Consider the following 21,196-nt stretch of genomic DNA (forward strand, 5'->3'; position numbering starts at 1 on the left):
GATGAAATAAAAATGCAGAAGCATCCTACGTGTCCAGAAGTCTAAGGTCCTGCGGCACCTGAGTTCCTTCCAAGTAGAGAACTGAGCCAAAATGACTCCCATCAAGAGGGAGAGGAGGCTGTTAAAAGCCGGCTTATTGATAGCCACGGGGAAGCAGCAGCCTGCCAGCAGAGGACGAGACAGAAGAATTAAGAAGCAGAGAGAAGACACAGTGAAAGACAGGTCATCCAAGCCTGGGCGAGACTATTTAACAGAGAGACAAACATCCCCACAAGCAATAAGAGCCTTAAGGTCATCTGTGTCCGGTCCAGGGAACGAACTGATGTTCTAGCATCCCAAGACGTCAATAGTGGCTGCATTAGTCATGTGCTCAGTGAACTGTTTTAAAAGGCAGCGAGGGATGTAGTTTATTTTAGAAATGACTGGACAAGCCATTTCGTCTCTCTGAGCCTCGCTTTCGTAACGGTGAAGCAAAGATAACTCGTCCTCACAGATAAAGGCTAAAAAGGGGAAACAATAATACTTGCTAAATATTGCTATCATTCGAGGAACTGTTTGTCTGTTTAACAAAAGCCTCCTGTTTGGTGCCGGGCATCTGTGCTGGCCCGGGAGATGCCAAAGAAATGCTCGTATCGGAGAAAAGGACACCTATGGGGATACACATCATAAATACCGCACGGACTCCTGGGCCCGTGTCTGCAGGATGCCCTTGTCACACAGGGGCATTAAACAAATACTTCTCAGAGCAGGCATAAGGAAGGGTCTGTCCAGCAACAGTGAGTTTGGCTGTCAATGAATTTAACTGGGCGCAGCCCATGGCGATTTACAGGCCACAACGACATCGGTTGCTTAGAACCCCTGAGGCAGTCATGTGGGCAGAGGGGGTTGGGAAGGACAAACCCAGTTATAGTGGATTGGACAGCAAGTGGCTACCGAAATCAAGCTGAATCAATTCTATTCTTTCCCTTAGGAGACACAAAGACCTGATTCGTTCCGCATCTAAGAACCTGAAGGTCACACAGCCTTTGGGCTAAGAGCCACCATTTTATTGGGCTTTGGAGGCACAGAGAAATCTGATCTTGCAAAGAATGAAACTGATGTGCTCCCCAGGTCCCCTCCCTAATCCGGTCTCCAACCTCACAAGGCCAGGTTTCACTTTCCGCCTTGGGAATCCACGTGGGACACCGTTGAAAGATTTCCCCGCAGCCTGTGAAGCCCCAGACAAGTACGTGACCAGATGGATCGGGGCTACGTCGAGGGTCCGATCCAAGGACGAATAGTGAGGTTGTGTCTGAGAAGGGACAATGAACAGGGCGACAGTTGAAGCCCTCGGCCGTCCCCACAGATCCTGCACAGGGGTCATCTCAGAGCACACTTGGTCTCCCAACTACTACCGAAACCCAAGGGTCTGGGGCTAGAAACCAGAACAAGTAGCTAGGAGGACAGAAATAGACCTCCCAGCTGGCAAAAAGCCTCCTGGGTATCCTAACTCTCGCTAGCTGCTGGTGCATGCAAACCCCTGTAACAGTTCACGCCCGCCCTGGAAGCCCGAGCCCCGAGGAGCTGAGCTCAGCGGGTCCAGCGGGGGTCTGCGCCACGCCCCCACTCCCCAAAGCTGATGTATGCACCTGCTGCTATGGAACTTGCTTCTCGGCTTTACCATCACCTGCCCTTTCTCTGTTCTGACTCCCGCACAGGACCTGACACAGAGAAGGTGCTTCTTGCCAATGGGAAACAACTTCTCCTGCAGCTAGAGCAGAACTCTTTACCCTGAGGTCGCCCGACCAGCAGTCCGGGGATAGAATTCAGGGGCCACGTACTAGGATGAGGGTCAAATGCATCTCTGTATTCAGTCTAACTGTGGTTTAGCACACTCTTCCGTTTCAGCGTAGGCAACGAACCCCGATATCACCGGTTGGCAGATATCTCAAGATATTCTTATGCTTATCACTACCTAGAAATTCTGTTGAGATCTGCCCCAACGCCACTATTCAACTTAATGAAGAAGCATAAGCTATCATGTCACACAGTCGTCACATTTGGGTAGTTACACGTGACTCTAATGGAATCGTCATCTCACACGTATATAACTCTTACTGCCTCACTGCCTGCCAGCCTCCAAGGTCACCCGCCCCGGTCTACACTACAGGCTCCTCACAAAGGCACTCGTCTTCCATCCTCTGGCGTCCACACTGGCCCCTTGGCTGGGAATGCCTTCTTGCCCTTCTGCGCCGTGCTAATTCCTTGCCATTCCAAATCAGTTTCTGAAACGACACGTATCCACTCACGGTACCATAATGCAGACTTCAAATTTTCAGGGAGTAGCACGCTCTAAGAAACTCCTCCAGTGAAGAAAAGCCAATACCAGTAACAGCACAATAGCTATTTAAAAGGGGAGGTGGACGGGGCGCCTGGGTGGCTCAGTTGGTTAAACGTCCGACTTCAGCTCAGGTCATGACCTCACAGCTCGTGAGCTCGAGCCCCGCATCAGGCTCTGTGCTGACAGCTCGGAGCCGGGAGCCTGCTTTGGATTCTGTGTCTCCCTCTCTCTCTTCACCACCCCCCCCCTTTCAAAAATAAACATTAAAAACATTTTAAAAAGGGGAGGTGAGCTTGAGCAGAGGCTGCGTTTAGTGACTTCCTTCCACAGGACGAGTGAGGGACAGTGGAAGAAGTTAACAGGGCAGTGGAGAACCCTGGGAACCACAGGCTCGGCCAGGTGCTCAAGGTCAACCGCATCCGGGGTAACTCTTTCGTTGACCCGTCATGCTGATCGCCTGGCACTTTGCCTCTGTGGTCTTCGTTCCAAAAACCCACCACCCCAGTTGAGCCATGAGAAAAGTACCACAGAAACCTTAATCGAGGAACAGTCTACAAAATGCCTGACGAGGGCTTCTCAAAAAGCTCATCAAAAGCCAGGGAAGTCTGAGACACAGTTCCAAGCCAGGGGAAGTTAAGGAGGCATGGGGACTGCATGTAATGTGGCATCCTGGATGGGATCCTGGGACGGAAGCTAGGGAAATTCCAGTAAAGTGTGGAGCTCTGTTCATAGCAATGCGCCAGTGTTGATTTCTTAGTTGTGGTCAATTACCATAAAGGAAGATATTACGAATCGGGAAACTGGGTGTCTATGGGAACTCGGCGCTAGGTTTGCAATTGTTCTGTAAATTTGAAACTAAGCCTAAAAAGCCTAAATAAAAATGGGAGGTGATACTAAAACCTGTTGTGTTTACTTTTTTTTTTAATTTTTTTAATTTTTCAGTGCAGTGGAAACACACATTCTAGCAGTTGTCACTGGCTGTGAGAAGGGAGCGGTCTTATCACATGCTTTCCTGTAATAAAAATAAAACGTAAAAAAAAAAAAATTTTTTTTTCCCTTCTAAATATAGCTTGAAAAGCTTTAACCCTTTGTCACGGTGCTGGCCCAAGGTACTGAGCCCCTGAAATGGGGCTGGTCTGAATTGAGAGATGCTATGGTGTGAAATACTCACTGTTTTCTTAGTATAAAGACGGTGAAATACCTTAGTAGCTGTTATATGGATTCTATGTTGGAATGGTAATATTTTGGATATGCTGGGGTTAAGTGAAATATATTATTAAAATTAATTTCATTTGTTTCTTCCTTTTAGAATGTGGTTATTGGAAAATTTACACTTAACATCTGCAGCTTGCTTCATATTCTTATGGGACAGCAATGCTCCAAGACAGGTGTCAGGAGGTCCCGGGTAAGGAAGGACCCCTCCCTATACGGTGGGGCTACACACACACACACACACACACACACACACACACGATCTCTCAGAGGAAAAAGACACAAGCCACTGCAAAGTTACAAATTTATTGGTCTGGAAATAAATACAAATATCTCATTAAGAAACTCCTCTGGAAAGCCTTGTACCAACATTTTTTCCTGTCTGGATTCAGCCACTCCTGCCCTGACCCCTGACCTTTCTGCACAGGTCAGGGGAAGCCTCCCAGGTGGCAGGTGCAGTAAGCTGAGTCACTGCCCCTCAAGCAACCTAGAAGCCTTGAATACTTCCTTCTGCCAACTCTAGGGTCCCAGAAAGCACCAGGCCCCAGCGGCTGATTCGCAGCGATCCATCCACTCTGATCAAACTTCCTATAAGAAATGGTTAGCCAAATGAAATCAAAAGGCAGTAGTATAGGAATTTGACAGCTATGCTCACGTTGCCCAGAAATGTCAGTGGTGCCGCCCCATTCAGCGAAAGGTTAGAGGGGCAGGGAAGAGGGGACGGCAGGAGAGGGAAGGAAATCCCATGGAACTTTCCAGAATCCTTACATCTTCTCAGCCACCACTCCCTGTGTGAATCCCCACCCCCTACAAGAGCAGAACAGTTCTACCCGCAGATCCAGTGATGTTACCAGGTCAGAAACACTCAGCCGTCAAGTTCAGACTCAACCCCAGTTGTCAAAGACTGGAAACCGGATTTGACTCAGTCACACAAGATTCCCGGGAACCAGGGCGGGATCGACTGCAATCATAACTCTACTGGATCCCATCACAACCACAGAAATCCCTTATATCTAATAACCCAAACAGCCCCCCACCCCCACTCCCCTGCCCCTGCTCCCCACCCCCCCCACCCCCACCCCCACCCCCGTGTGGAGACTCATCAGGTCCAGGTACAGCTGTTTGGAATGTTTCCCTCCGTTTCAAAGAAAGCAAGTGCAAACCTAAATGATCTCCCCCACAAACAACAGGATCCCTCGCTCATGAACTTGGGGTAGGAAGCTGGGGCTGTGGAGGAGGCAAGACAGCTGGGCCAAAGACTTGAACTCATGACACCAATGTTTGCCAAGACTGTTTCTCTGGGAAAGCCCGGAGATTTTGTCGCCCGCTTTCACCACCCGTTGAAAGGATGCCAGAAAAGCAGGCTTGTGTGTTTCGGCATTAAAAAGTGGATATATACGCGAACTTGAAAAACCTACTTTTTCACGTTTCACTGCGTAGATTTGTTTTTCCAAGCGTTCTAGCCTCCACAGAAAGTCCACCTTTTTCCCCGCTTACTGTTTTGCCGAGTTAAAAGAGCTCCCCACCATCCGCGGCTCTCCCCCTACCCAAATCAGAACGGGGTTTTGTTTCCAGAAACTGGGTCAGTCGTTCTTTAGTTGGAGAGGAAACAGGAAGTAGAGGGGCTGGGCTTCCGACAAAATGCCCGTTAGAACCAGCCTAGGCCTGGCTTTAGGAAGCGTCTAGGGCGGCGCGTCTTGTTTTTGGCAGTTTGGCGTCTCTGAGGGAGGGTAAGAGGGTGGCCGCCAGGCCACCCGCCAATGAGCACAGGACACGGAGATGCTTCTTTTCCTTTGGTCTGCCCGCCCTGCCCTGATGGGAGAGGCGCCCTCGACAAACCCGGTCTAACTTTGTCCCCCCAGAGCTGTCTTACACCGTAAGCTTTGGGTTAATACGAGTTACGTGTGGTGTGGCAGGCAGGGCGGGAAGGGCTGGAGGAAGGGCGGTTGCGTGAGCCCAGAGTCCGGGGACGGCCACGGCGCAGGCCGCCTAGCAGGACACCTCCATGGACTTGGGCCCGGCGTTGTTGCCGGTGGCCCCGGAGTTGGGGGTGATGTCCAGGCGAGCACCCTCGCTGGTGTGGGAGCGGCTGCGGGTGCCCTCGCTGGTGTGGGAGCGGCTGCGGGCGCCCTCCAGGGACGTGACGCTGGAGCCGGAGGCCGTGCGGGAGCGCATCAGGCGGGTCATGCTGGCCGAGGGCACTGGGGAGAGAGGGGTTGGGGGGCACCGGGTTAGGGAGGGGAGAACCTCAGAGGCACCTGCCCGTCGGCAACGGTGCCTCCTCGTGCCTGACCTGTCCATCCTTGGGGCGATCCGGCCACCAGGCTCTCTGTCCTCCCTGTATCCACTCACAGAGGTGGACAAGTGAGGCTCTGACGGGGGTAAGGACCGGCGGCCACACGGTGGCTTGAACCCACAGGTGGGTCTGAATCCCAAACCTGCCACTTGCTCCACAGCTGTGTGACTCTGGAAGAGTCCGACTCGGAGCCCTCCGTCACCATCAGTAACATGGGAATGCCAATCCCCTGGCAGCAAAACCCACGTGTGTGCCCGTGTACCACAACCCCCTACCACCCACAACCTCTGGAGTGGGGAAGATCGTCCAGGCCGGCTGGGCTGATACCCATCCGCCACAGGTGGGGGAACCGCGGCCACACAGCAGGTCTGCGGCCCAGCCATCACCTGCCATCGCTTCCAGAGAAGCCTGTGAGCTTCCAGGAACGATCAATGGCACCGTCCACTCTTCGGGACTGAAAATGCCCTTGCTCGTAGCAGGTGGCTGAGAAAGTGAAAGGAAGTACAGGACTGAACCCTGCCCCTCCCCCTCACCCCCAAGTCATATCGACCAGAATCTTAGAATGGAGATAGGGTCCTTGCCAATAGGACAAGGTGAGGCCATACCGGATTAGGGTGACCTCTAATGCAATGGCTGGTTCCTCAGTAGAGGAGACAGAACAGCCCTGCAAAACGCACGTGTGCGTGCACACACACACACACACACACACACGGAAGAAGACCACGTGACCACAGAGCAGAGATGGGAGTAATGTGGCTACAAGCCAGGGAACACCAGAGACTTCCAGCTCCCACCAGAAGCTGAGATGAGGCAAGGAAAGAGCCTTCTAGAACCTCTGAAGGGAGTATGACCCTGCAACTCTCTTGATTTTGGACCTCTGGCTTCCTAGAACCCTAGCAGTATGAGAGAATAAATTTCTGCTTTTTTAAGCCATCCAGGGTGTGGGGAGCTCTCAGGGCAGCTACAGGAAGCTAGCACATCACCCAAATAAAGCATCATTGCGAAGGCCACGCTGAACAACAGACATCGCCATCTGAGGTGGCACATTATTCGCCCCATGGGCGTGGGAGTTGGCTTTCTGGGACACATACCCACAAAGAGAATTCATCCTTGCTGTACTGAATTACCTTCTCAAAGAGCTAGTGTTTAAATCCAGAGAGAACTGAGATCATTCTCACCTCTGCCACTCACCTACTCCTCAACCCCAAATCTCAGAGGTTGACCGACCTTGGCGGGGCTCTGGTGACTACAGAACGGTGTCACGGGGGCAAAGAGCTAGCCAGGCCTGGCCCAGCTTGAACAGGCAGGCACTCGAGTAGACGACGACGCGCTTTTTCTGTGGCTGACGCCTCTGGGACTAAATGCCTTCCTGCCGTCTTCCCCTGTAACCTGCCGGATGCTTCAGCTTTCTGGAAATAGAAGCTGGTGTGTGTGTGTGTGTGTGTGTGTGTGTGTGTGTGTGTGTCGGATGGAACAAAACCTGCCTTTCACTTCCTTTCTCCCCAGAATACACTTTCAAGGCAGAAATCCAAACCCAGGGCAGGCCCAAGACAAACGAATCATGACGCACGCCCTGCCAGGTAAATGAAGCCTGCCCGACGGCATCCTCCAGGCACCATCGCTGCCCGCACACTTTCCTGTGGGGAAAGTGGATCAAAAGGCAGGAGACCCACAGGCAGATGTTTTCTGTTGGGATAGGGCACCTCGGGACACAGACTCTGCCCGAAGTACATAAATCAGGCTCAGCAGCTCTTGGCCTCTCTAGAAACTAAACACGGCTGAGGCCAATCTTAAGACTGGTCAGTTTACCAAACACGCCATTACTATTTTAAACGAACAAATAGTTTCAGTCTCAGAGGGGGGGGAAAAAAACCCAGAAGAGATTAGACATTCAGACTTCCTAGTTAAGATGGGCACGTACATTATAATTCTACACAGTAGGCAGAAAGAGCCAAAAGGACCCCATCATGGCTCACACATCAACGGGCACCACCTGTGGCTGGAACCCAGCTCCTTGAACTCGGCATTGCCTGTTCTGGTCACGGGACTGCATTTATGAACAGGGGCTGTAGGTGTCCAACAAACTATAGTCATCAAGTGAGAAACCGCAAGGTCTTGAGTTATGCTCGTATTTATCTTTCAATTCCCTAATCTAACGAGTTAGCAAAGACGCACTGTCTTGAGCAGAGGCGACTTTCTCACCTGCTGGCACAGAAGCTTTACAGCTTTCAAAGAGCTTTCAGAGATCCCCGCTCTGCTCCCTGCTTCAGGTCTCAAAGCCTAGGGCCATCATTTGTGAAACGAGAGAAGGGTATTCTCATAGGATTGTCGCGATGACGAAACGAGAAAAACTGAAGGATGTACTAACACTCTTTCATCACCGCCACCAACACCATCATCACCACCTACAACTGGAAGTCTCTTAAGAAAGCATGCAGGCAACAGGTAAAGGGCTTCCATGGCTTCGCTCTTGTCTTCTTGGTGCTTAAAGAGCTAGTCCTCACCCTAAATCTAAAGAAAATTCCCTGCTGCAAAACAACTTCTGCTCATCCGTGCTCAGTGGAGACAGAAGAAGCCACTGTGGGTATAAAGGAGATACTAGAATTTCTACGCTGCCCTCCGTCCTCCGCACACCTAAAGTATTTCTTCTCCTGACCTTCCTAGTTTGCAAAAAGCCGAAGGTGGCCAAGGTGACACAGAATACTCATCCAAACCCGGTTCGGGTCATCGTATGTTCAATTCCCACACCTGCCCTCCACCTACCACCTGCTTGGAAATGCCACACTTACTGTATCCCATGCCCTGCACGAAGTACTTGAAGGCCTCCGCGAGCTTGGCCGGCTGCAAGAGACAAAAAGAGAGAGAGTGCGGTCAGTCGCCGGAGGTCCAGACCATGAGCGGCCACGTGGAGCTGTGTCCGTGGTCACCTTCACTGAAGAGCTTGACCCGAGGGAGAAGGCCACCACATGTGGATAGAACAACACACAAAAGGAAAGGAAAGGCGATGAGATACTACGGGCACCAAAGTCAGCTTTGGCTGGGGAGAACAATTTCAAACTCACTTCATAGCTGGGGTGAGGGTGGGGGTTGATCAGGTTATATGACCTCGCCTGCGAAACAAGAACAGAGAGCCACGCTTTCTGCTGAGAGGTTCTATAAAGAAGGCTACACTGATAAGCTGATGTGTCTGACTCAGCCTCTAGAATGTAAGGGCACCAACATCATGTGCCACCCGCGGTGCTGAGGGCATTTGTGGCATTACCTCATTTTCCCCTGACAACAACTATACGAGGTTGGTGCCGTTTGCACAGAGATTTCATTGCCAACAGTCATGGAGGCAAATAATCCATCCAAGGTCCTGCCGTTAGTTAGTGGCGGGTGGGTCCTACAGATTAATCCAGGGCTTTTTAAACTCTGTGTTCTCAAGGCAGTTCATTCTCAGCCTCAAGAGCAGGCTGGATGGCTGGAGAGATGGAAGGAAGAAAGGATGGTGAATAAATAAAAGGGAAGTAAGATTGACGGATGTAAGTAAGGAGGATCGACAGATGGATGAAAAGAAAGGATGGACAGACGGAAGACAAGAAAAAAAAATGGAAGAAGGAAGGATGGATGGATGGATGGATGGATGGATGGAGAGATGGATGGATAGTCGGGCCAACCAGTTAATCAAATCAATGGGGCTACTGTGAGTGAAATGAATTGGGAATGCCAAGAACACACCCGGTTCTACCAACTACTCCCCCAAATTTAATTTAATCTGAACTGGGGGGTGAATGCTCCCAAGTAAAGGCCATATTCACAGTCTGAATTAACTACAACTCTCAAATGCAATGCCCTGGGTCTATTCTCCTCTTCCTCCTCCTACCCCGTGAAGAAGTCATCAGCAGAGGCAGTGCTCCCGCCCACCTCCACCAACTCCTGCCACTATTCTACCAAGAGCCACATGTCATTTAAAAGAGAGACTGGGCTCAAGATGTCCTCTGGGGTTTGTGTGACAATGGTAAGCAAGTGACAAGAGGTACAAGTCGGGGCTGCAGGCAGCCAGGGACTTTGCGTGCCAGCATGGCGGCAGAAACAATCTTCCCCGTTTCGTGACACTGCAATAAATACTTGCTCTTCTCATCCCTAAGGACTGTTCCCCTTTCAGATGGAATGAAGGATGGGAACGGCCTCCGTAAACTCGCACCCAACTCGTAAGGGCAGAAAGGCGAGGGATTACACGGTAAACGGTCCTCCTTGAACTGGTCTCCCGGAAGCCTGGGCTGGTTCAGCTGTTGCCACACATTCATAATGTGCTTTAACTACGGTTAGGGTGGGATCTGTTCTCATTTCACACAGAGAAAGGAAGAAGGGAAGGCGGGTGGAGGGAGAGGGAGAGGGAGAGGGAGGGAGGTCAAATGGAAGCAAAACTGGCCCCTGTCTCCCTAGCCCGTCCTGGAGTTGCGCCGTCTCAGCAGGAATCTCGGGGGCAGGCTGCATGGATAAAGCTTCCACCGCTAATGTGCGGGTATTAACTCACACTTATGTCTAAGCAGGGCTCTGCTGGGAGCCCATCTGTTCCCTCTGATGGCTGGGACACCCCATCCTCCTCTGGCTTCTCCCAGCTGTCAGACAGGCATAACACAACAGCAGATAAAACACCGAAAGGATTTTGTCCTTTTCTAGTGGCAGCAGAGGGGGACACGACGGAGAGCATAACCGAGCCACCAACGGCCACTTGTGCCTCTACCTCTGTACAGAGTTCTGGAGGGAGGGGCTTGCAGCGAGAGAAGGTCCAGAGCAACGAGTCAAGATCCAGGATCCACCTGATGCAGAAATCGACTTCTCGGGGATCTCTTCTTCCGACCCCCAGTGACATACTTCACTACCCCCGAAGAGAAGACTGTTTTCTGTTGGGACAGCTCCGGGGGCAGCCAGATGAACCTCTCAGCCATCGCCTGATCACTGGGGGACTCAGAGCCGAGACTCTCCCTTTTCTACCAGACAATCCTTGAAACTGGTGGGGCCACATGAAATTAATCAGGAAACTGATGTCTGTAGCACCAGAAATAACTTATACGTGTCCGGCAATAGGGTGTCAGGAAAAATCAATTACAGTGTATCTGTGCAGCGGCATTTTGTCCTGTCATTAAAAACAAATTACACAGAGGGGCGCCTGGGCGGCTCAGCTGGTTAAGCATCTGACTCGTGATTTTGGCTCAGATCACGATCTCGCCGTTTGTGGCTTCGAGCCCCACGTTAGGTTCCGCACCGACAGCACAGAGCCTGCTTGGGATTCTCTCTCCCCCTCTCTCTCTCTGCCCCTCTCCCACTCGTACTCTCTCTCTCTCAAAATAAATACATAAACTTAAAAAAAAAATACAGAGCGTTTTTTTAACTAAAGGAGGAGGGCTCTGAGCTATCAAGTTACGTGGACAGATGAAAAATATACACGCAAAATGATCCGAATTCTGCTTAAAGTAAGGAAAAAAATGTATGCAACTATAAAAGGAGATTAGAAGCGAGTAAAGCTTGTTTGTAAATTACTCTCTTATTCACTGGCATTTTCGAATTTTTATTGATGGGTGTGGATTATTTTGTACCTAGACGATGAGAGGTAATATATACCTGGGGTTCAAAACAAAACAAAACAAAACAAAAAACTCCTCAAATATTTATGTCAGGTCCTGGTCCATTACTGAGGAGGGCACACAGCCCTTCTCCCCTCTGTGAATCTAAGTTTGCTTTGTTCGATGTACCCAACCTGGGTTCACTGTCCAGACAACAGGCTCATGGATAAGAAGCCCTTCGCCAGGCACACAGGGGTCCGACCTGGATCACCCGCTGGGGAGACCCACTGGGAGGAAAACTTAGCCTGACGTGGACTTACGCCTCTGATGCTCTGTGCCCTCGGTCTCGTCCCCCCCAGCACCCTGGCAGGTGAGAAAAACCCCAGGCGCGTGCCCACGGCGGCAAAGGAGGCTCCCCAGGGAGCTCAGCGGGGCAGGGGCGAAGGGTACATACAGCTAGAGAAAGAGCCAGATAGATTCGACTGCCGCCGGATTACAGAAACTCTGAAGCCCCTTTGAGGATGGCAGGAGGAAACGGAAGACAGAAAAGGCATCATTCCATCCTCTTCCGCAGATGGGTGGAAAGGACGACCAAAAAGTCACACAATGTTTCACTTTAAGACAGAGCAGAGAACTATACTAATATACAATCAAGGACATAGATTAAAAGTCCATGCACCTGTTAGGCCAGTGGGATTATTTACGGGTGGGGAACTGGAGGGTCCAGTGACGGTGCAGTAAACACCCTGTGCTGATTGATATGTTTATTATACGTCTGCACACGCACACACGCACGTGTTCACACCCACGCACATACACGAACACACACTCCGTTTTCACCTCCTGCCTGCCCCCTCTGCCCGGGCCTTGAACTCCAGCAGCGTGGCCTTTGAGGTCAGGCTCATCTAGATTCTGGTCCACGGTTGCCAAGCTGTGTCTGTGCAACCGAACCCCTCCACGCCTGTGAACCCTGGTGTGATCTAACCCCCGGGGGTTCCTATTTTCCTTGCACGCAAGCCCTGATGTGCAAGCACCGTGTATAGACAGTAACGCGTCCACAGTGTGAGCGGATGTGACGGTGGGGTGGGGGACAAGCAGGAGGCGGGGGACGAGGGGGTAGTAACAGGCCACAGAGGCACCTGCCCTCCGCCTGGGGAGGGGTGGCAGGTGGGGCTCACCTGGGAGATCTGCGGGAGGCCACCGCAATCCGCCATCTAGGAGAGAGGGAAGCTGGTTAGTGCCACACGCCCCAGAAGAGGGGTACCCCCAAGTGGGCACCCTCCTGCTGCTGCCCTGCCCCCACTCTGGGCACATTACAGGCGGGGAAACACCCATCCCCACCGAGCAGGGCCGCTCTGGTTACCGTCCATCTCGGCACTGACCTGTGCCTTCCTGACGGCCGACGCCGGGAGAGCTCAAAGCCCCGGCGAGGCTCTGGCCAGGGTCCGTCTGACCCGAAAGCCTTCACTGCATGAGGCCCTGTTTGCACATTCTCTTTAAATACTCCCTCAGGGGGCGCCTGGGTGGCTCAGTCGGTTGAGCGGCCGACTTTGGCTCAGGTCATGATCTCACAGTTCGTGAGTTCAAGCCCCGCGTCGGGCTCTGTGCTGACAGCTCAGAGCCAGGAGCCCGTTTCGGATTCTGTGTCTGCCTCTCTCTCTGACCCTCCCCCGTTCATGCTCTGTCTCTCCCTGTCTCAAAAATAAATAAACGTTAAAAAAAATTTTAAAAATAATAATAATAAATAAATACTCCCTCAGAAAGAAACGGCTCCATCTAAGAGGCCTAATGGTCTCTTCACCGGTCACCCTGGTAAATGCCACGGCTTCCAAAGTTCCTACTGACTCACCAAAGCTAAAGGTGCCACCTCTCAGTCAAGGCTGCCACAGGCACGTGTGACTATTAGCCGGGCCCAGGGCTCGGGAGACCCCGGGCGGCAGGGTGGGATGGGGTGAAGGTGGCTTGGAGAGACGGAGGTCTGGCAGGCGTGTGTGACAGTGGCCGAGGCCGGGCCATCCCAAGGCCCTGAGTCTTAAGGCTAGACCCTGAGGGCTAGCTGAGGGACCTAACTGAGGCACCCTGGGTAAGGGAATGAAGGGACGGGACGCCAGAATTTAACTCCAGGGCCCAGGCAGCCGGGCAGAGGAGTGCAGCGGGGACAGTCTGTCTGGAATCGGGCTGAAACGGGTTGGATCCCCATCCACCATCAAATCGGTCACTTTTTCTTAGGTCACCTGCCCTCTGCAGATGGAATGAGCTCAGATTAGGGTGGACCCTAAATCCAATGACCGTGGTCCTTAAAACCAGCGGGATATTGGGACACAGAGACACCCAGAGGAGAAGGCTGGGTGGCACGGAGGCAGAGATGGGACTGAGGTGGCCGCAAGCCAGGGACACCCTAACTTTGGACTTACAGTCTCCGGATGGGGAGACAACAGTCTCCTGTGACTTTCAGCCACCCAGCTGGTGGTACTTGTTATGGACACCGGGAGACCAACCCACCCTTCTAGAATGTTCCTTCCCCCTCTCCCTGTCAGCAGTGACTGTGGCCTGTCCATCTCTGTCCTGGGACAGCAGCCCGGATGCTGTCGGAGTCCAGGCCAACAGGTGTGTTGGGGTAACTTAGACAAAGGGGCTCCTGCCTCAGCGGCCCCTCAGGCCCGAAGCCTGCCATCTTCTCGTCTTGCAATTTCCTGGTGAGGGAATCTTGGAAGAAAATGTGCGTAAAGAGCCAGTTACGGGGACCAGGCCCCCCCTCCTCAATAAGCATCAGACGCCTCCCGGGCTGGATCGTGCGGTCAGGTCAGGGAGGGCTCACACCCCCCACCTGGCCTCAAGGCCTAGTGAACTTGCTGGAGGAGATGTTCTTCCACGGCCCCTGGGGGGGGGGGCGTTTTCTCCTCTCCCACGGGCACCAGCCCCTCTCGGAGGAACGCCCCAGCCCCACCCTTGGCACAGCCCCTGCCCGCACAACTCTGGGCCATCCCTCATCAGAGCCCACAGACTCTCGGGTCCCAGAGAGGGTCCCTTTCGTCTTCACAGCCTCAGTGTCCAGCCAGCGCCCAGCAGAGAGACGTCTGTGAACGCATGCACGTGAAATCATCATTTCTACGCTTTCTGACCACCAGCTCTGCCTCAGTTAGGCACGACTCAATCTTGCGGCCGACCAGGGGTTCCGAAGAAAGAACTCGCACCAACCCCCCTCAGCGTGTCGGTACCTTGAGGAGAGTCGTCTTTGTTGGATCCAATTTCGAGTTGCACTCCACCTGGACGGAGAAAAGGGGAAGAAATGTGCTAATTTTCTATCTGGAGCCCCAGTCATAGTCTTTCCCCGCTCCTCACTTCCCTGCCACTGGCATCAACAACCCCAGCGTTCCCGCTAGCACAGAAGGAAGAACGGGGGCTTCGAGATGAAGCAAGGCGGCCGTAAATTCCAACCTTGTCATGCAGCGACCTCGGGCAATTTCTTTGAGCCTCAGTTTCGTCATCAATAAAATGGGGGGAATGTCTTTTTCAAAGGGTTGTTGTGAAGACTCGCTAAAACCCAGCGGTGGCTCTGGAAAGAGCTGCTAATTCAATGGCCTTGTTTCACCAGTCGCGGCCACAGATGCTACAAGTTCAACATCTCCGGTCCTGACCACCATGCAGACTGGGATCCACTATAAGCTGCTTCCCCTCTTCGCGTTGTCAGTGACCATCTTAGCAGTGCGTCCAAAATTGGGCAAAATGCCCACACGTAACCTGTGATGTTCGAAGTGCCTACCGGAGAGCTATCCCCTCCTCTGATGTGAGAAGTATATCTCTACTGATGCATCCTATGATTACGCCCAGTGGGTTCGATCACAGGACGCCCACAGTCCATTAAGACGTCTCAGCTCTTTGCCAAATGAGCCTTTGCAAGTCTCACTCTGCAGCCCACTGCATGAGGCACATCACCACTTTAGGACTCTGCTCAGTAGCCCCTAAGTCCCTCTGTCCCCTGCTAGGGGCGTGTTGGAAAGGCAGTCTTTGCTTTGCCTCCACAACATCATAGGTGGGAATCAGGGGTGGAATGACCCAGAAGGCGTTGTCTAAGCCCCACTCCCCGGTGTCTCTCTGCCCCGCCAGACAATCAGGCGCCAACCAGGTCTGCAAACGGGTTCCCAGACGAGAGCAGAGTGTCTCGGCCAGGAAGCCAAGTGGCAAACACGTCCGTGGAAACAAACGAGTGGGAGGCAGACGGGCAGGTGATGGGGCCTGGGAGAAAAGTTGGAGGGCCCGCTACCAAGCAAACAGGACTGGCAGTCACCGGGCCAAGGAGCCGGGGTCTGGGCCCTCTGTCCGAAGGCCAAGCAGATTTGGACTGTTGAACAAAGTACAGAAACAGGTGGACGATTTCTACATACCACGGCGTCCACAGCAGGAGAACTGTCCCCAACCACCAACAAAGCAGGACACCTGGGGGCAGGGAGAGAAGAGGGGAGGGAACACGAAATTCACTGAAAGATTCACACGCTCCCAGGCCCGCCGGGCTGGGACCAGGGTTCCAAAAAAAAAAAAATTATTCTGGTTTCCCCCGTAGTAGCCTCTGCTCTTTTTATTTCCTTCTCCTTTCATCCTCTGCTTTGCTTTTCGGATAAACTGGGTTGGCAGTCCTTTACACCCTAGTATGAATTTCAGCCAGAGAATTTCCGTGCCCTGGTGTTTTTAGCCTCAAGCATCCTCTCCTCAAAGAGGGAGGAGTAGGACTTTGCCGTGAGTCAAGATCAGAGACCGAGGGAAGGTACCTGACAAAGGAAATGGCATGTGGCAAGTTCAGGTATCAAATAATACAGTTCACTTAGGAAACTGTAAAAAGGCAGACATTACTGGGGGAATGCAGTTAGCTGTATGCACGACCGTATTTTCCTGCCAGCCTTTAGGGTGGGTTGTCCTGTGTCTGACTCGTCTCCAGGCTCTGTGAAAGCAAAGCCTAACACCGTAGTCGACACAAAGTAGGTGCTCAATAAGTCCTATCCGAAGCGGACTCTTTCCCTGACATCCAAGGCTCCGACCCTCGTCTCAGGGACACCCCAGGAGCTCAACGCCTGCACAAGGAGAAGGCAAGTGAAGCTGGGTCACGCCTGACTCCTAGAAGAAGGCACCCCCGGGCTCGCCGCCGCCGATGTCCCAGCACCGGGTGGCACTGCTAACCAAACTCAGAAAGAGCCCTGCCGGTGGCCGAGCGAGGCTGCGCAGATGATGAACAGGAGAAAATCTACTCACTGGAGGGTGACTGTGTGGGCTCCGGGCATGGGCCGCTCAATCTCCAGGTCTCGCCGGCTGCGGGCAAAGAAGGCACAGTCACTCACTCGGCGACACGGGCAGACGCCCCCGCCCCGGAGGCGGCCCCTCCCATCTCGCCCATCCCAGGGGGTCCCGTCGTTGGCCATTCTGGCAAACGACCCGTGTCCCAACCCGCACGGCTCTCGGGACATCACGGCCTCTTGGGGTCCCTATCAATGGTTTCAGGGACAGTGGGACTCATGTATTTCCCGTGGAGACACTTCCTTGTCCCCACTGTGGCTTTTTTTTTTAATACATATACATATAGGAATACAGACCATGTTCTCCACCCCAGAGGGTCCATACCTCCCGTCCCCCTACTTGGAGCCCCGAGTCTCTCTAGCCCCAACTCGGAGTCCTCTCACACAGTAACCCAATCTCTTTAGATCTTAGATGTGATCCTTTCACGCCCTTCATCTCAAACCCTGCCACCGTTTCCCACTGGACTCTGTCCCTGTGGACCTACACCGAGCCTCTCTCTCTCTCTTTCTCTCTCTCTCTCTGTTGTCTCCTGGCAGCTCCCACCGACGGCCTTTCCAGCTCATGGCCTGGAGCCCCGGACAGATTCAAATCAGGTCCCTCTACGTCCTAGCTGTGTGACCTCGGGCAGGACGCTGAATCTCTCTGTGCCCGTGTTTCCTCAGCAGGAAAGGACGATGGTCACGGTGTCCCAGCATTTTTAAGAGAAGCCCCTTGATTCCTACGGGCATTGTGAGGGCAAGGCAGTGGGTGGGGCTTCGGGGAGGGTGTTCTGGTCTCTGTGTGTCCACTGCCCAGCCCACAGCCTGACCGTGCCCGTCCTCAGGAAGCGTCTGCCGAAGAAATGCGCTGCTGAGTCCCGCGTCCCTAGTTACCCACGGGCGATACTACCTCTCCCTCCCGCACTGCGAGGCTGGGCGGGTGGGAAGAAGAGACGGACGCTGAACTTTGTTACAGACACTAATGCCCTTCGTGAAGTTATTGGCCGTGAGCAGAGACGGCCCCTGTGGCTCCTTCCCGCCCCCTGCCTGGGAAGGGGGCTGGTAGAGCCGGTCCGGCAGACTGAGTGACCACGCTGGAGTCTGCAGACCGTCCCCCCGGCTGCCACCGGTGTTCCCGAGCTGTCCCCTCCCCTGGCCGAGGTCCAGGCCAGCAGCTACTTATCGTGAAGAGGCTTAGCCCCTTGCCCAAGGCTGGAGGAACGTGCTCTTTCTTGGAGGGACACCTCCCAGCAGCCTTCCTGGACTCCTCCCTCCCCTTCCTCCCCCAGGGCTCTGCTCGCTCGCTCGCTCTCTTAGCTCTCCCACACCTGGCCCTTCCCACGGCCAGCCGGGACACAAGCAATAACTCAAAACCCTTCGAGGGCGTGACTGTGTCTCCCCTCTTCGTGCTCGCGCCCGAGTTGTCTGGAGCGGTGGCTCAGCGCCTTGCAGAGCACTCCAAACCCGCGGATGTACCTGACTCCCAGGCGCACCCCTGTCCGGGTAATCTACTCGCTTGAATTCAGGGGCTGCAGCTCCTCCTAACGTTAGAACCCCCTCTGCCTTACCCCTGCCCCGTTCCAGGCCAACAAAAGGACCTTGACAAATGGCCACCGCATGACCGCACCTGTTGTAGGCATTGATGAACAGGTGCAGGTTGCCGGGGTTCATGTCTTTCACGATGTGCTGGCGGTAGGTGTGGACGACTTCCACGTTATTCTGCATTTCCTCCTGCGTTGAGAGAGAGGGGAGGTGCCCTGCATTAGGACTGGTCCCGGGCCAGCCACTGCTATCTCCGTTCTTCAGGTTTATACAGGTACAGAGACAATACCGTCTAATCCGCTCGACCGCCTTGGAGCCTGAGGACACCTTCCCCAAAGCAGAAGTCCCCACCCGGAGCCAGTCTGACTTTGCATATCAGCTGAGAGCAGAAAGGAGTACAAACCCGCCAGGGCAAAGCAGGCCCTTCTGGGCTCATGACTTTGGGACTTTTTATTTGAAGTCAGTCCTCTTGGATTTGGAGCTTGGATCCATCAGTGTTTTGGCTAGTTTTTTTTTTTTCTTTTTTTCTGGCGGGGGGTGAGGGACGGGAGTAAATGTCTTCACCTCTCTGAGCCTTAGCCCCCTCAAAAATAAATGTGTGTGTGTGTGTGTGTGTGTGTGTGTGTGTGTGTGTGTATTACCTACCTCTGCAGGTTATGGGATTTCACAGAGGTTGTGCACACAAAAGCCCTTTGTAAATAATAAACGTGATGCAACCGTTAGCAATTAATGGTTTTAAGGGGGAGTTGAGAGGTTTTTCACGCCGGAAAAACAAAACCAACTCCCGCAAGTCCCGGGAAGTTGCTGGAAAGAAGGGCCATCTCAATTCCCGAGGGGGGCCAACCGGAGTCTTGCAGAAGCCGCAGCCTCCCCTCTCTCTGGTTCCCTTCCGAATGTGATTTGGGGCAAACAAACAAGTTACGAGCTTGCTCTGTTTCTCCTTTGTACGACAGCGGATGCTGAAGGTTTCACAAAGTGGCCTGATGTGATCAGTGGCGACCAGAGCAGGACAGGGAGGGAGCGGAGGGGGCCCCACGTCAAGCCCGAGCTATTGTCTAAACAGCCCCTGATCACTGAAGCAGCAAAGAGGCCAAGAGCCTACGCAAAAGAAAATCGGGAACTGTACAGTCTGAAGAGTTAGCTGGGCTGGGGTTTCAGGTCAAAACACAACCGCGGCAAGTTGGGGGCATCGACAGATGCCTCACATCGCGTGGGGTAGAATCAGACCAGACTCTCCCTCTGTACCTGATGCCCTCTCCCGCAAGGAAACTCAGAGGCTGGCTCTGTTTGTTTCCATATTCCTATCAGGTTCAGATCATACACTCAGGGTGAAGAAAACGTATCGCAAACCGAATGCAGCATGAAGAGGGAAGGCGGCCACCGAGGGCTGCAGGGGGGCCACGAAGGCTACGTCCCCGTCGGGACCCCGGGGAAGTGTGAAGGCTACCTTCTTCGGGAAAAAGGTCTCTGTAGATATCATTAAGTGAAGGATCCTGAGGTGAGGTCATTCTAGATTATCCCAGTGGGTCCTAAATCAAATGACAAGGGTCCTTCTAAGACGAAGGCAGAGGGAGACTGGAGACAGACACGGAGAGGTCATCGAAGACGGAGGCAGAGCCCGGAGGGATTCTGAAGCTACAGAAGCTGGAGGAAGCAAGGAAGGACTCTCCCTCCAGGGCCACTGGAGGGAGTGTGGCCCGGCGACACCCCCTTTCAGAGTGCTGGCTTCCGGAACTGTGACACAGTTAAGTTCCTGTTGTTGCAAGCCTCCCGGTTTAGGGGGGCTGTTACGGCAGGCCCAGGAAATAATGTGAAGAAGGAGCCCAGCCCCAGAGGAGAGCAGCCGGTCACATCTCAGAAGGGCACTCTCCCGCTCGGGAACAGACAGTGCTGAGTGGGCCACACGGTAAACAGAGCAAGCCACCCTCGAGCTGGGCAACCGAGGGGCTTCTCGGTGTCTGGGCCTGCGTCAGGACCCCTGCACATCCTCTCCTGGGGCTGCCGGCCAGAGTCGGGGGCCATGCCGGCTGGCCAGGCAGGGACAGGGGTCTGCCTGGGGTGACCGCAGAACAGCCCATCGGCGGAAGCACAGACGGTCAGTGCCCTGCTCTGGATACAGGAGCAAGACACATAGCCTCTGATCCCAGCCCCACCTCTCCCTGGCTGTGCAACCTCACACGAGTCAGTCAACCTCTCTGGTCTCAGTTTCCTCATCCATAAAGTGGGGATCAAATTAGTACTTTTCACATGGCTCACGGAGCTCTTGAGTGGACCCCATGGGTTAATACTTGAAAAGTCCTTAGGACCGAGCGGGGCACACAGCAAACTCCATGCGTGTGTCTGTTACAGGTCGTATCTGTAATAGCCCCAGACTGGCAACAACCCGAATGCCCATCGACAGGCGGACGGAAGGGCAAATCGCAGGTCACCCGCACACAGAACGGCAGCCAGCGCTAAAAAGGAGGGAACGACCAATAAACCCAACGACAGAGACGAAGGTCAAAATAACCGTGCGGCGAGAGAAGCCACAGCTGTTTTTTGGGTTTTGTCTGCTGTTCTTTTCAAGCAAGACTCCAGACTTCATCATGCCACTTCTATATGAAAACCTGGGGAATGCGAACTCCTCTCTAGTGACGGAAAGCAGAGCAGAGGCTGCCTGACGAGCAGGGAAAGAAGGATTAGCAAGAGGCACAAGGGGACTCTGGTGACGGGGATGTCCGCTACCCCAGTTGCAATGTGGTTGTCCAGGTGTAGACACGCGGCAACATCTACTCGATTCTGTATTCCCAATACGTGCAGCTTACTATAGTTCAATCGGGCTAGTTAAAACAGCCTTACGTTAAAAAGAGAGCGAGCGATACGGGGGCGTCTGGGTGGCTCAGTCGGTTAAGCGCCCGACTCTTGATCTCAACTCAGGTCATGCTCTCATGGTTCGTGAGTTCGAGCCCCGCATCGGGCTCTGCGCGGACCGCACGAGACCGCTTGGGATTCTCTCTCTCTCCCTCTCCCTGTT

At 53.4% G+C, this 21,196-nt stretch overlaps 1 protein-coding gene across 4 annotated transcripts in view; it reads right to left on the reverse strand.

Annotated features, from left to right (window-relative positions):
• Positions 1–3,822: 3,822 nt before the first annotated feature.
• The window catches only part of NDRG1 (N-myc downstream regulated 1), a 55,106-nt gene continuing 37,732 nt past the window's right edge, over positions 3,823–21,196 (reverse strand). For all 4 annotated transcript variants that reach the window (XM_043601829.1, XM_043601828.1, XM_043601826.1 and 1 more), the window contains 7 exons: positions 18,269–18,372; positions 16,622–16,678; positions 15,763–15,814; positions 14,596–14,643; positions 12,556–12,591; positions 8,618–8,669; positions 3,823–5,733 (listed from right to left, as the gene is read on the reverse strand). In XM_043601829.1, the coding sequence (XP_043457764.1) occupies positions 5,522–5,733; positions 8,618–8,669; positions 12,556–12,591; positions 14,596–14,643; positions 15,763–15,814; positions 16,622–16,678; positions 18,269–18,372 (561 nt within the window). In that variant the 3' untranslated portion in view covers positions 3,823–5,521. The remainder of the gene's footprint in view (positions 5,734–8,617; positions 8,670–12,555; positions 12,592–14,595; positions 14,644–15,762; positions 15,815–16,621; positions 16,679–18,268; positions 18,373–21,196) is intronic.

The sequence above is a fragment of the Prionailurus bengalensis genome, chromosome F2 (genome assembly GCF_016509475.1).
Source record: "Prionailurus bengalensis isolate Pbe53 chromosome F2, Fcat_Pben_1.1_paternal_pri, whole genome shotgun sequence".
In the NCBI taxonomy this organism is placed as follows: Eukaryota; Metazoa; Chordata; class Mammalia; order Carnivora; family Felidae; genus Prionailurus; species Prionailurus bengalensis.